The 15,070-nt window shown below is 46.7% G+C and overlaps 1 protein-coding gene and 1 long non-coding RNA gene across 3 annotated transcripts in view; one reads left to right on the top strand and one right to left on the bottom strand.

Moving 5' to 3' along the window:
* LOC143988841 (uncharacterized) overlaps positions 1-15,070 on the bottom strand; it is a 50,277-nt gene that overhangs the window by 9,917 nt on the left and 25,290 nt on the right. The window lies entirely within an intron of this gene.
* LOC143988840 (ribonuclease H1-like) overlaps positions 1-15,070 on the top strand; it is a 51,681-nt gene that overhangs the window by 34,214 nt on the left and 2,397 nt on the right. For both annotated transcript variants that reach the window (XM_077488732.1, XM_077488733.1), the window contains exons 7-8: positions 11,923-12,007; positions 12,108-12,232. In XM_077488732.1, the coding sequence (XP_077344858.1) occupies positions 11,923-12,007; positions 12,108-12,232 (210 nt within the window). The remainder of the gene's footprint in view (positions 1-11,922; positions 12,008-12,107; positions 12,233-15,070) is intronic.

Genomic DNA, 15,070 nt, shown 5'->3' with positions numbered 1-15,070 from the left:
GGGAAATTCTCCTGTGTACGGCGCTCGGTCCTGTCCTCCCTGTACCTTCCGAAGCATATATATCAGGGGTAATGAATTAAAATTAAAGGAGGTCCGGTCGCCAAAATTTTCTTTGGGCCGAGGTCCGAATCTCAAGTCTGTGCTACGACTCAGAAATATTGTAGTAACTGTATATCTATCAAAAACATGAGAAATGTACAATTTCCTTAGCATTTCAACAATATTTATTGTCAAGTTAAATCTGGTGTCCCCATCACAGTGCCCCTTTACATCAGGTGTCCCCATCACAGTGCCCCTTTACATCAGGTGTCCCCATCACAGTGCCCCTTTACATCAGGTGTCCCCATCACAGTGCCCCTTTACATCAGGTGTCCCCATCACAGTGCCCCTTTACATCAGGTGTCCCCATCACAGTGCCCCTTTACATCAGGTGTCCCCATCACAGTGCCCCTTTACATCAGGTGTCCCCATCACAGTGCCCCTTTACATCAGGTGTCCCCATCACAGTGCCCCTTTACATCAGGTGTCCCCATCACAGTGCCCCTTTACATCAGGTGTCCCCATCACAGTGCCCCTTTACATCAGGTGTCCCCATCACAGTGCCCCTTTACATCAGGTGTCCCCATCACAGTGCCCCTTTACATCAGGTGTCCCCATCACAGTGCCCCTTTACATCAGGTGTCCCCATCACAGTGCCCCTTTACATCAGGTGTCCCCATCACAGTGCCCCTTTACATCAGGTGTCCCCATCACAGTGCCCCTTAACATAAAATGTGCACATCAGGATTTCCCTTAACATAAAATAAGTGTCATGCTGATGGGCACATTTTATATTAAGGGGCACTCTGATGGACACAACAAAACATGCCCCTTAACTTAAAATTTGCCCATCAAAGTGCCCCTTTTAATATAAAATGTACCTATCAGTGTTGCTCTTAAAATAAAATCTGCCCATCAGCGTGCCCCTTAACATGAAATAAGGGTCACACTGATGGGCACCTATTATGTTAGGAGGCATTCTGATGGACAATTTTTATTTTAAGGGGCATGCTGATGAGTATATTTTTAATGTGCACATCGATGGGCATATTTTGTAGGGCACATTTTGTTGTACCCATCAGCGTGCCCCTTAACAAAATATGCTCATCGATGTGCACATTAAAAATATACCCATCAGCGTGCCCCGTAAAATAAAATTTGTCCATCGGATTACCCCTTAACATAAAAGGTGCCCATCAGCGTGACCCTTATTTTATGTTAAGGGGCACGTTGATGGAAAAATTTTATGTTAAAGGGCACTCTGATGGGCACATTTTATTTTAAGGGACACGCTGATGGGTATATTTTTAATGTGCACATCAATGGGCATATTTTGTTAAGGGGCACCTTAACAAAACATGCCCATCAGTGTGCACATAAAAAATATATCCATCAGCGTGCCCCTTAAAATAAAATGTGCCCATCAGAGTGTCCTTTAAAATAAAATTTTCCCATCAGCGTGCCCTTTACAAAAAAAAGCCCCTTAAAATATGCCCAACAGTGTGAACAACACTGATCACTAATAGATAACTAATGTGCCCACATACCTTAACTGCAGCAGGAGTGTGGGCACAACTGAAGCTGCCTCGCGATGAGATCCAGGACCCGGGAACCGCGGGCAGCAGGGGGGCGGGGCGCGCACGTGACGTCACACCCCTACTGCCCGTGTCTCTTCAGCTCCGAGAGACGCGGCCAGGAGCAGGGGGCGGGCGCATGCACGCAGCGTCACTGGTTGCTGGGGAAACCCGCGGTCCCAGCAAACCAGTGATTGCTGTCGCTTGCTACACTGGCGGCATGGCGGTCCGGGCAGAAGCGCTGCTCGGTCCGGACTCGGACCGCCATTTTAGTGACGGCTGATATATATCTTTTGTGGCCCCGGCGCTGGGAGATCGTCGGGGGCCACAAAAGATATGCATGTCCAAATAACCAGGCGGTCCGCTCAAAACCGGGCCGCAATTGGCCCGCGGGCCGGACTTTGGACATGCCTGCCTTATGCTAAAGGAAAGGGTCAAACTAAGCACTAGGCCAATGTGGTCTATCTTGCCATCAGTGGCTTTGTTACCTGCTTTACTGTTATGTACCCATTTTACTGGGCAGCCTACTTAATATTTTCTCTTCCATCACTGCTTACCACCATAAAGCAGACCCCTCTTGTAAGCAGATGCAGGTACAGCTATCCGCAATAATACTGGCTGGCCAACATTGAAGAATGCAAATGCAGCATGCAGTGCAATGGGCCCATTACAGTGAGTCAGATACAAAGTAGGGTTCACCCAGACAGTCCAGGTTTCAGTCTGTCTGAAACCGGACACATTATTCAGACTGGGCTATGGCTCCCCAAGTAACCTAGGTACTGTAGTCGCACACATCTGTTTCTGTCTGAAAGCTGCTGTTGGTTTTCTGAGGGCAAGTTTGGCATCACAGTGGAGGGTGGGGTAATGATGTAGATAAGATCAGTTTGACCACACCCACTGTTTGCCACCGCATGCATAGCGACTCCCCTTGGGACACCCAAAGGTGTGCCAGGTCTTTTATAATTTTATAGTGTGTACTACGGGAAAAAAAATTGGCCCTGTGCTACTAAAGTGTTCGTGTTTGGCTTGAAAAGGTGGCAACCCTAATACAGAGGTATTTGGGACGCGTTTTGCAAAAAAAACTGATTCACATAAGATTTGAATACACATCAGCATTACCAAAATACTTTTATTAAAATAAAAGTGATTTGTAGGTTAAACCCTATGCTCCATTTATTTAAGTTTTGCCACAGGGTTCCCCTAAAATCCATACCAGACTGTTTATGGATTTTGGAGGACCCCTATGCCTTTTTTTATTTTTTTTTTAATATTTTTCCCATTTTTTTTTTTTTTGGTTTGGGTTTCCCCTTAATATACATACCAGACCCAAAGGGCCTGGTAATGAACTGGGGGGGGGGGGGGGGGGGGCAGTGCTGTTTTTTTTTATTTTTTATTTTTTTTTTTTTTTCAATGATTTTTATCTATATTGCCGAGAACCAACAATTCATTACAGCCACGATCAGTTTTAAATTACTTTTTTTCCTTTTTAGAAATGTCCACTTTGCTGTGGTACTGTGTGTGTGGTTGTGTGTTTTTTTTTTTTTTTTTTTTTATTGCCGCCAAAACTAAATTCAAGTCCCAAGGGTTCAGGGGTTACCTAACCGGAGATTAATCCCTGTTACCCCCTGAATAAAGTTATGAGCCAAACAATGCGAAGCAAGTGGTCGTTGAAATAATACTGATAAGGCCGAGACCTTTCCTTGGCACTCAAGGCCAGCCTTATTTCTCACCCCATCTGCAGAAAATCAAGGATTCTACCTTTGACCTATTTCCTGGGGAGCAACTCCTGGTTTCACACCAAGGAGACCTATGTTTCCCAGACTCCATAATAAATAATTCTGGAGGCTGGCTCCCTTGTATTAACCAAGGTAGAAACTACTGAACCTGACATTCCACGCTTCTTCAGAGTGTGGGTCTCAATAGCTAGATTGTTAAATTTAGCATCTGTAAAATGGGATGGAACACTGGACCTTGCAAGAGAAGGTCTGGCCTTGATGGTAGGGTCCATGGGTCCCCTACTGCCATCTTTACGATCTTTGCATACTAAGATTTCCTGGGCCCTGCTGGGGGCCACAAGAATTAACAACTTCCCTTCCTGCTTGATCCTGCGAAGAAGTCGTGGATGCAGGAAGAATAGGAGGGAATGCATAAATCGGTGAGAACCGATTGCACGGGAATAGCAAGGCATCTGTTCTGCATGCTAGCGGATCCTTTGTTCTTGACACCAAGTTGTTGATTTCTTTGTTGAAACTGGACGCAAACAGATCTATGTCTGGGATCCATCATTTTTGACATATTGACAGGAAGATATCGGGGCGAAGGAACCATTCTCCTGGGAACAACTGCTGGCGACTCGAGTAGCCCGCCTGCCAATTTTATATTCCCAGAATGAAGATTTCCGATAGGCAAAGTATATTGTTTTCTGCCCAAGATAGGATATGATTCACCTTTCTCTGGCACAACTTCTTGTGCCCTCTTACTGATTAATATAGGCCATTGCTGCGGCATTGTTGGATTGAATTCTGGCAGGACAATACCGTAAACTGAATGTTTAGGACCAAGAGCTCTGAATTTCTAAAATGGTAATGGGCAAAGTAATTTCTGATCTGGGCCACTTCTCTTGACAGATGCTTCTTCCAGGACTGTTCCCCCAAACAAAAAAAGGTTGGCATATGTTACCACTTCCCAAGTAACTGAAGGAAGCATTTTCTCCTTGTTAGATTTTTGGATAGTAACCATAAAATGAGGCTCCGGTGCACCCAGCCTACAGCGCCTGGTATTTCCAGGTGGTTTCTTATCCGGGTACTAACCAGGCCCGACCCTGCTTGGCCTCCAAGATCAGACGAGATCGCACCATCAGGGTGATGTGGCCATAGGCTTTGGAGTCGGACACATTGGGAATGTAGAGCTTGGATCCTTTGTTCCAAGCCAATAGGATACTGTTTAGCAGCAGCCTCGAATGAAACTGAGCATAAGGAACAGCCTCTAATGAAGCCACCATTTTTCCCATCAACCTCATGCAAAGTTGAATAGAAGAAATTCATCTAGCTTCGACCAGCTAAATCGGTTCCTTTTTGGCGCTGATCTTTGCCTGGGGTAAGAATACCCTTTTCTGGGTGTACCTATGATTGGACCCAAGTATTTTAGCCGCCTTCATGATTTTAGAGAAGATTTCTCCTAGGTTGACAATCTGACCCAGATATTCTAGGAGGTAGTTAAATGTGGTGACCATACTTTGGTCTAAGCGGGCTACCGACTGGTCTATTAACAGATCAACTAGGTAAACCATAATCGTTATACCTTGGGCCCTTAATCTGCCTAGAAGAGTGGCCAGAACCTTTGTAAACACTCAAGGTGCAGTAGCTGGACTGGATAGCACAGCTACACACTGAAAATTAAGATTTTCCACCTTGAAATGTAGATCTTACTAGTGAGCGAGGAAATGGGCATATGGAGGTATGCATCTTTTAATGTCGCTTGACGCCAGAAGTTCTCCTTGTAGGGTGGAGATAACTGATTTGGATTTACCCATATGAAAAAGCGGTTATGTTCAGGAATTGTATTTCGATTTTCGAGATCCAGAATGTCCATTTGAATTTGGCACCGTAAAAAAAAAAAAGGTTTGACTCAAACCCCAACCTCTGTTCTTACATGGGGACCCCATGATAATTTTTTTTCTTTTACTCTGGATCCTTAGAAACGTTTGATCTGAGGAGACAGGAACTCTTGGAACTCCCAGTTTGTACCCTGGAGTTATTAAGGAAGTCCCCCATTTGTCTTGACACTCTTCCTGCTAGATCCTTGAACTGCAGAAGAATTACCCCTATTTGATTGAACCTGACGGTGGAAGCCGATGTGACTGCCTGGAGGCTGATGCCTCTGGCACAGGACAAGGAGCTTTAAAACGAAAATACATTTGATCCTTTTCTTAATCCGCTAGAATTTCTTTGGATGCATTATCCAAAACACCCCCAAATAGCTGTTTAATCGCAAAAAGGAAGACTAACCGGGAGCTTCTTACAAGGCACTTAGCGAAGGGTGCAAGGCCTGAAGGATAGAATCTCTTATAGCAAACAAAGCTGCCTCCTAGGCCTGCTGAGCTTGAACACCTGTTTAAACTTGTCTCTCAATGATTGGCAAGCAATTTATTTTTTTGAATAGGAATTCCACCTTTTTATCGATTGGATCTCTAAGCATTTGAGCCGGACAAGTCAAACTTATTCAGAGGATATAGCAGCTTAATTGCTGGTACACCCTACTTACTGAATTTCCTCCACCACAGGGGAAAGTGTAAACTTTTTTGGGGGGGGGGGGGGGGGAAATGCTTATCTGGGTGATCCTCTCAGATATAATAAAGCTTTTCCAGCAATGACTGGGCAGTGAAGGAAATGTAGATTGTCTAAAGGTGATTTCTTAACCCCTTCATGTCTGTCAAAGTGTGACGTTCAATCCCCACACAGGCCTGGGAGATTAGCCCATTGAGACAATGACACAAAACAAAGTCTCTCCGAGCAAATCTAATCTTTATTCTTTGGTGTGAATATTTAAAGGGGGCTTTCAGAAAGTACCACCCTTTGAACGTGTCATACAGATTATCCAATCATATACAAGTACAGCCTACAATAAAAGTGAAACTAGCAATTCCTCAATCATGTGCTTTCCAAGAAACGAAACAACTAAATAAGATAACAGTAACATGGGAAACGAAACTAGACTAGCAAAACTTGAGCATACATTTTGTGAGGTGGATGTTAGAGAGAGAGAGAGAGACACAAAATGGAAACCAAATTTCTTAAAGAATGAAAGCGGTTAAGCTAAATATCCCTTCAGACAGGAAAAGGCATACACAGCTTGAGGAGGCTTTAGTGAACCCAAACGTTCTGTTAAGGGTACATTAAATGTGGAGTGATCATTTAGCAAGAAATTGCACCATCAATCTTAAGATTGGAACAGCTGATTCTCCCGCATTTGACACCTCAGAAGAGGAGGAGTCAGCCTCACCACGGTCTCCTGAGGGAATTCATCTTCTGCCCCTAGTTCCTCAGTTTGAGGGTCCCGGGTAATGGAAGAGAACCTGTCATATTTTGACCCTCACTGGGATGCGATTAAAGGCGCTAAACTTTATTTTATGCTAATTTAAAAAAAAAAGGTTGCAGAGTTAAAAACTGTTGCAGACATTTCATGGCCCTGATGCTCTCTGACCAGCCACCCTCTCTGTGGAGGGTGCCATTTTGTAGAGATGAATAGGCTTTCCAGAGCTTGAGAGAGACCCTTTTTAGCTCCTTTTTTTTTTTGGGGGGGGGGGGGGTGTTTCAACCTCCCCTTCTGACCACAGCCCGATGCACAAAGCAGAGGTACTACCAGTAGAAATCGCATCCACTGCTTGAGCAATAGTCCAGCTGCTGCTATTAATGCTCAGCCTGATGCAAATAGTAAATGTGTCAAATAGGAAATGCCTATGTCACCAAAACCTCTTCCATGCTCTTCTTGCTCTTATATGTCTCTGACAATTTTGCAGCCAGCATTAATGGAGTTTTTCTTTTTTTAAAACACACTGCCGTGTTGGAGGATGCCAACGCCGCACTAATCCCCACCACCATCGCATCGCGCCCCCCCCCCCCCCCCCTCCTTTCTTTTTCAAGGAAAGTTTCCCTGCGCAAGTACAGGCCTCCGATCCAACGGGATCGGCTGAGTGAGGGAGTTTTAAGCATTAAACGATTATATGAACTGCTTCTATGAGACACATATATTTAAAGATTAATGAAAGCATATCCTCAATAGCAACTTCTATATGAAGTGCAAACCGTGCTCGGAAAATTACTGGGGACGCCTGATCTCCAAACAAACCCTTTCCTCCTCTGGTTCAAGGAGTTCTATTTGGTGGTTTAATTTGGGATTACAACTCTGCTTTAATTGTCAGCACTTTTTTTTGAGCAGTTTGCACTTTATATAGAAGATGTCAGTAGAGCTGCCATGACGAGTCAACGTAATCGAATACGTTGACGTGCGTGCAGGGCGTCGATGTGTCACAGTGCTTAGTATCTACCGCTGTCCTCCGTGCTGCTGTCCCCCTCTCTTCTCCCCCTCCGTGCTGCCGTCCCCCTCTCTTCTCCCCCTCCGTGCTGCCGTCCCCCTCTCTTCTCCCCCTCCGTGCTGCCGTCCCCCTCTCTTCTCCCCCTCCGTGCTGCCGTCCCCCTCTCTTCTCCCCCTCCGTGCTGCCGTCCCCCTCTCTTCTCCCCCTCCGTGCTGCCGTCCCCCTCTCTTCTCCCCCTCCGTGCTGCCGTCCCCCTCTCTTCTCCCCCTCCGTGCTGCCGTCCCCCTCTCTTCTCCCCCTCCGTGCTGCCGTCCCCCTCTCTTCTCCCCCTCCGTGCTGCCGTCCCCCTCTCTTCTCCCCCTCCGTGCTGCCGTCCCCCTCTCTTCTCCCCCTCCGTGCTGCCGTCCCCCTCTCTTCTCCCCCTCCGTGCTGCCGTCCCCCTCTCTTCTCCCCCTCCGTGCTGCCGTCCCCCTCTCTTGTCCCCCTCCGTGCTGCCGTCCCCCTCTCTTGTCCCCCTCCGTGCTGCCGTCCCCCTCTCTTGTCCCCCTCCGTGCTGCCGTCCCCCTCTCTTGTCCCCCTCCGTGCTGCCGTCCCCCTCTCTTGTCCCCCTCCGTGCTGCCGTCCCCCTCTCTTGTCCCCCTCCGTGCTGCCGTCCCCCTCTCTTGTCCCCCTCCGTGCTGCCGTCCCCCTCTCTTGTCCCCCTCCGTGCTGCCGTCCCCCTCTCTTGTCCCCCTCTGTGCTGCCGTCCCCCTCTCTTGTCCCCCTCTGTGCTGCCGTCCCCCTCTCTTGTCCCCCTCTGTGCTGCCGTCCCCCTCTCTTGTCCCCCTCTGTGCTGCCGTCCCCCTCTCTTGTCCCCCTCTGTGCTGCCGTCCCCCTCTCTTGTCCCCCTCTGTGCTGCCGTCCCCCTCTCTTCTCCCCCTCTGTGCTGCCGTCCCCCTCTCTTCTCCCCCTCTGTGCTGCCGTCCCCCTCTCTTCTCCCCCTCTGTGCTGCCGTCCCCCTCTCTTCTCCCCCTCTGTGCTGCCGTCCCCCTCTCTTCTCCCCCTCTGTGCTGCCGTCCCCCTCTCTTCTCCCCCTCTGTGCTGCCGTCCCCCTCTCTTCTCCCCCTCTGTGCTGCCGTCCCCCTCTCTTCTCCCCCTCCGTGCTGCCGTCCCCCTCTCTTGTCCCCCCTCTCTTGTCCCCCCTCTCTTGTCCCCCCTCTCTTGTCCCCCCTCTCTTGTCCCCCCTCTCTTGTCCCCCCTCTCTTGTCCCCCCTCTCTTGTCCCCCCTCTCTTGTCCCCCCTCTCTTGTCCCCCCTCTCTTGTCCCCCCTCTCTTGTCCCCCCTCTCTTGTCCCCCCTCTCTTGTCCCCCCTCTCTTGTCCCCCCCCTCTTGTCCCCCCTCTTGTCCCCCCTCTCTTGTCCCCCCTCTCTTGTCCCCCCTCTCTAGGGGTGCAATGGATCGTCACCAATCCGTGATCCGAACGGGTCACCCCGCTCGGATCAGCACATGACGCGATCCGCGGAGTGCTCTGCGGTCTCGGCCTTAGGAGAGGCCGCGGCTTCTGCCTAGCTCCGAAGCAGCGGCCATCTTTCTACACCCAGGAGTTTACAATGTGATCGGTGCGATCACTTGTAAACAAACCGGCGTCATGGCGCCAGTTTCTCTCCCCTCTCTGTACTGATCTGTGCAGTGGAGGGGAGAGGTCGGATGGAAGCAGCCATCCCTCCATAGCCAGCCCAATACTCTGCCAGCCCAATACTCTGCCAGCCCAATACTCTGCCAGCCCAATATTACAGTGGGGGAGATGTATATTACAATGGGGACTATATGGTGGTTGAATTTTCAGTTTTTTGCAAATTCAATTACTATTTGCTGATCCGAAAAGTTATCCAATCCGAGGAACGATCCGATCCGTGAGCTTTTTGATCCGTTGCACCCCTACTGCCCAGCTGTGCTCTGTCGTACCCTGCCCAGCTGTGCCCATATATTCTTTTAACTTTACAAAACATAAGTACATAAAAAAAAGGTAAGAATATAAGTACATACTTGTATATAATATATATGTATGTACTAGTTATATTCTTTTATTTATTTATTTTTTTTGTAAGGTTATCCAAAGGATTAATTTGCTAATCAAAAAAACCCACTAGATTCATTAAAAAATAAAATAATCGGATAGTCGTTGACTAATCGAAAAAACAATCGATAGGGCTGATATCAGAGGTGGACCTGCCTCCCCCCTCCCCCCCACTTCCTCATCCCCCTCACTTCTCTGTCTTTTGCTTCCTTGCTTCTCTTTCTCTTTTCAGTCTCTATCTCTGTCCCTGGTATTCTCTCTTTAATAATAGAAGATTGGTACGTATTTTTTATTGCCGCAGAGTTTGACTGGTCCCGGCGGCGGTGGTACCGTTTACCTGATCCTGCGTCTTTGCAGGCCTGACGGTGGTTCCAGTTTATAAACTGCCTATAGTAGTTAAGCCCTCGAGGGCAGTATGTGGCTCTGAGCCTTGGTAACTAATGATGTAATACCACTGCCACCTATGTATGTTGGTTTATGTATTGCTTATTATACTATTGTACGTGCCTCTTTTCTTTAATAAACATTAATTACCGTATATACTCGAGTATAGGCCGACCCGAATATAAGCCGAGGCCCCCAATTTACCCCCAAAAAAACTGGCAAACTTATTGACTCGTGTATAAGCCGAGGGTGAGACATGCCTGTCCATCCCTGTGTGTGTGTCCGTCCATCCCTGTGTGTCCGTCCATCCCTGTGTGTCCGTCCATCCCTGTGTGTCCGTCCATCCCTGTGTGTCCGTCCATCCCTGTGTGTCCGTCCATCCATCCCTGTGTGTGTGTGTGTCCATCCGTCCATCCATCCCTGTGTGTGTGTGTGTCCATCCATCCATCCATCCCTGTGTGTGTGTGTCTCCATCCATCCATCCATCCCTGTGTGTGTGTGTGTCTCCATCCATCCATCCATCCCTGTGTGTGTGTGTCTCCATCCATCCATCCATCCCTGTGTGTGTGTGTCTCCATCCATCCATCCATCCCTGTGTGTGTGTGTCTCCATCCATCCATCCGTGTGTGTGTGTGTGTGTGTGTGTGTGTGTGTGTGTCCAGCCTACCTGTGTCCCGAGCCTTTGTCCCGAGCCTCCGTCCCGTGCCTTGCCTCCTTGCCTCCGTCCCGTGCCGTGCCTTGCCGCCGTGCCTTGCCTCCGTCCCGTGTCGTGCCTTGCCTTGCCTCCGTCCCGTCCCGTCCCGTGCCGTGCCTTGCCTTGCCTCCGTCCCGTGCCCTCTTCGTCGGCGCCTCGGCGGCCATTGTAAAATTCAAAAGCCTCCGCCTTCGCCTGTGATAGGCGGAACACTGAATTTCCCAGCAGCCTGTGTTCCGCCTATCACGGACATCGTATCATCCTCGTCCGTAGTACGAGGATGATACGATGTCCGTGATAGGCGGAACACAGGCTGCTGGGAAATTCAGTGTTCCGCCTATCACAGGCGAAGGCGGAGCCGGAGGCGCGGCTTTTGAATGATAGAATGGCCGCTGTCTGTCTGCTCGACACGCTGATCGAGCGGGCAGACAGCGATGACTCGAGTATAAGCCGAGGGGGGCACTTTCAGCCTCAAAAAAGAGGCTGAAAATCTCGGCTTATACTCGAGTATATACGGTATAAAAAAAAAAAAAAACAATCGATAGATTAGTCGACATACAAATTAATCGTTAGTTGCAGCTCTAGTTGTCAGGCTGTTCTTATATAGGATAGTGCAGCTATTGTTTTTATTAATTTTGATTACATATTGTATTTTACACAAATTATAGCAGCAGCTTTCCCACTCTGTTATTTATTTTTTATTTTTTTTATGGTATATTTGACTTTGGGCAGGATCATATATTGGAGGTAGCGCAGCTTACACATATACTTTACCTTTTGGACCGCAGCATCCTCCATCAGGAAAGAGGGCAGTGTTAGACTAGCAGATTTAGATGGACTTAACTAATAAATTAAAGCTAACACTCTTTAAGCAGTAACATTAACCGTTTTTTTGGTTTTGAGATCAAGTTGTACATGAATAATTTGTAAGCATTGTCTCAGCCCTCTTAACTGCTGCTTTGGATAGCTTGGCCTGTTAAAGTTGAAAAATAACATTTGCTGTCAGGAATACCATGTGAAAATTATTAAACAAGCCTAAATAAGCTGCAAAATAATAATTTTTAGGTGTATTACCACTTTAAAATTTTGAAACTGTTAGGAACTGTTGGGAATAGAAATTAACACTTGGTGTTTCCTGCAGGCAGCATGCAAAGCTGTAGAACAGGCGAAAAGCCAGAATATCACAAAGCTTGTGGTGTACACGGACAGTATGTTTACAATAAATGGTAAGAGCCATGAGGCATCATTCTTGCCACAGTATTCCCTTTTATGTCCTATTTGCGGGTTGTCTATATGTTTATTATCCATATGTCTCTGTTAATTTAGGGATCACTAAATGGATACATGCATGGAAACGGAATGGCTGGAAGCTCAGCAGTGGTGCAGATGTCATAAACAGAATGGACTTTGAAAAGCTGGATAAGCTAATAAAGGGCATTGATGTCAAATGGGTTAGTATAGCATGTATGCAGCCTCCTGTTTTTGAAATAATGGACAGTATAGTTGCTTCAAGTATACAAATCTTGTCACATTGCAGAAGTGTTTTGTGACAGTACATTTTTAGTTTTAAGGTGTTACTAAACCCATAACAGTAAAATCAGTCTGTATATGCAGCAAAGAATGCTTGTTATACTCACTGTAGAACATAAGGGGTTAATCCTCTGCATTGTGTAAAAAGGCTGTTTGATCTGGTCTTCTCAGACAGAGCCTTGGGAACACTCTGCACATGCTTAATTTGGTGTGTATTGCTAGAGCGTTTTTTTTTTTTTTTCTTGGGATAATGCATTTGATCGACACAAGGCCAATAAACACTGTCCAGACAGAGGGTCAGGAGTCCTGCAGCCTCCTAGGACAGTCAAAGGAGAATGAAAGCTCCTCCTACAAGCTTTAACCAGACACTGATAGAAGTCCCAAAACTGCCATATACTGCTGATAACAGTTATTTAGCAGTTTATATTTACTAAAATATTTACATTTCTGTGTTCTGTGTACTATGGGAGACCAGATATAGTGAATGCGGGGTCCTAGGTTTAGTAACACTTTAAGCACCTTTTATGGAGATAAGATTATATTAGATAATCATATCCCCATAAGGATGATAGATTCTAAACTGTACATAGAGATTTGACTGCTGCCCAAATCAGAATTTACATTTTTAAATGGAAGAGCTTCAGTGGACTGTGTAAAGGCTCCAGGCATTTGACAGTTGATTGGTAAAAGGTAAGACATATTTATAACAAGAAGTGGGGTTTCACCTTGACTCAGGCAGAATTTGAGTCTCCATGTACATCATAGGCATTGAATCTTTAAAAAAATAATACAAAATCCACAGTGACACGGCTCTAATTATTACTAGAGGTGCACCGATTGGAAATTTTGGTGCCAAAGAGGCACTTAGCCAAAAATCAAAAACTACAGTTTTTAAAATATGTATATTTTTATATATAATTAAACTTTTTTAATTTCATCAATTTTAAATGAATGTGATTTTATTGTTGGCCATTATTGGCATCTTTAGTGCAAGAAAAGCTCAAGAAAAATGCAGTCTGCAGTCTCTAACCATCTCTTGTATCATGTCTGCAATCTCATCCTTAAACTTAATCACATTGCTAATAGTATTGGCAAAATTTCCATTCTGTGAACCTCTAGCAGACATACAGGAGATGGTCAGAGACTGCAGACCTGATACAAGAGATTAATGCAGCCTTGCATGTGCCCATTAGATGCAGCCTCACCAGTGCCCGAATCACACAGAGCGGTGATCTCCCACTGTGCCATGGCGCTGTATTTGAATTGCCCGTCTCCTATGATGGACATCACACTAATTCAGTTTTCTGGCATTGGATCAGTTTGCTGCCTGTCACAGGAGGCTGGATTTTGTTAGTGGCCCATGACACAGGGAGATCGCCGCTCTACGTGACAAGAGGAGGAGGGAGGAGAGGACTGGGGCATTTTAGGAGGACACCCCCCGCAACGTGTGGTACCTGGGGTGGACCGCCCCCTTTTCGGGGCCATTATCCGCACAATTTTTTTCTTTTAGCCAAATGAAGAAAACTCCATATTCAGCCAATATGTTGGTGCACCTCTAATACAATACTAAAGGTAGAATTTTGAATGCAAGCACCAGCACAGCAGGACTGGGTTATCAGAGGGAGTAGCAGCACAAGGAGTCTTATTGATGTGAAAGCATATTGATCTGAATAGAAACTAGTGACCAAAAGGAGCTCACTGGGCTGCTTTAACTTTCACTGTCTAGTCACAAGCTGGGGTGGATTCAGCACTTACTAGTTTTATAGGAAGTGGGTTGAATGATGCATCAGACTGAGGACATTGAGCCAGAGAAAAGTGCTATGGGGCAAATCTTTATTAAAAATATTGCATAAAGATTAACTGGAGTAAATCCTCCATCCTACCGCTTTATGAGAGGGCCAGGGAAAAGGCTGACTGTAGTCTCCCGCTGCAATGGGCATCTGCCATAACATACTTGGGAGTAAAGATTACAGCAGATAGCACTGCATACTTAACTCTTAAATTTTTCAAGCAAAATTCTCAAGCGTGGCAGAGACTGCCACTATCACTCATAGGTAAGATAAATCTGCTTAAAATTAAAATACTTCCAGTCATTTTAGATTTCCTACGCCACGCTCCTGTGTGGGTACCCAAGTCATTTTTCAAACAACTAGACAGCATCACTAGCTCATTCCTCTGGGCTCCAAAACCACCATGCATAGGTCTCAAAGTACTCCAGGAACCCTTGGGACAAGGTGGGCTGGCACTACCTGACTGGAGGAAGTATTATCTATCTGGCCAAATGGTCTTTGCCCACAAATTGACAAATTGAATTGGTTGACTTCGGATGAAGGGGACTCTGCCACGGTTTTGGAAGTGGCTCAGCTGGAGTCATGAGTCCCTTCGCCTGGCCATCTGCAGAGGCTCCAGGTCTAGCCTACCTCTCATGAGGGCTATGAGGGCTATGAAGGCCACTATCAGGGCATGGGAGGAGGTGGTAAGGTTAGCCTGTCCGAGCTATTTGGGCTTTACCGCAGACTCCGCTGTGGGGTAACCATAAGCTGTCCCATTTTTGCTCATCCCCTGACCCAATGGTGTGGGTGGTCAAGGGAATAAAACTTTTGAAGGACATTGAGGGATGGGACTCTCCTGACATTTGACCAACTAGAGGCCATGCACGACCTCCCTAACTCTTAAGGCTCTATGCATAGTCAGATGTCTGTTAGATAGTACTGTTATGTTGATGTCGACTGTCAGGATCACTCCTTTGTCATTGTTTG

This window comes from Lithobates pipiens, unplaced genomic scaffold (genome assembly GCF_037356315.1).
Source record: "Lithobates pipiens isolate NorthernLeopardFrog02 unplaced genomic scaffold, aLitPip1_a1.2 Scaffold_18, whole genome shotgun sequence".
Taxonomy (NCBI): domain Eukaryota; kingdom Metazoa; phylum Chordata; class Amphibia; order Anura; family Ranidae; genus Lithobates; species Lithobates pipiens.
This window is presented reverse-complemented; position numbering and strand designations above follow the sequence as displayed.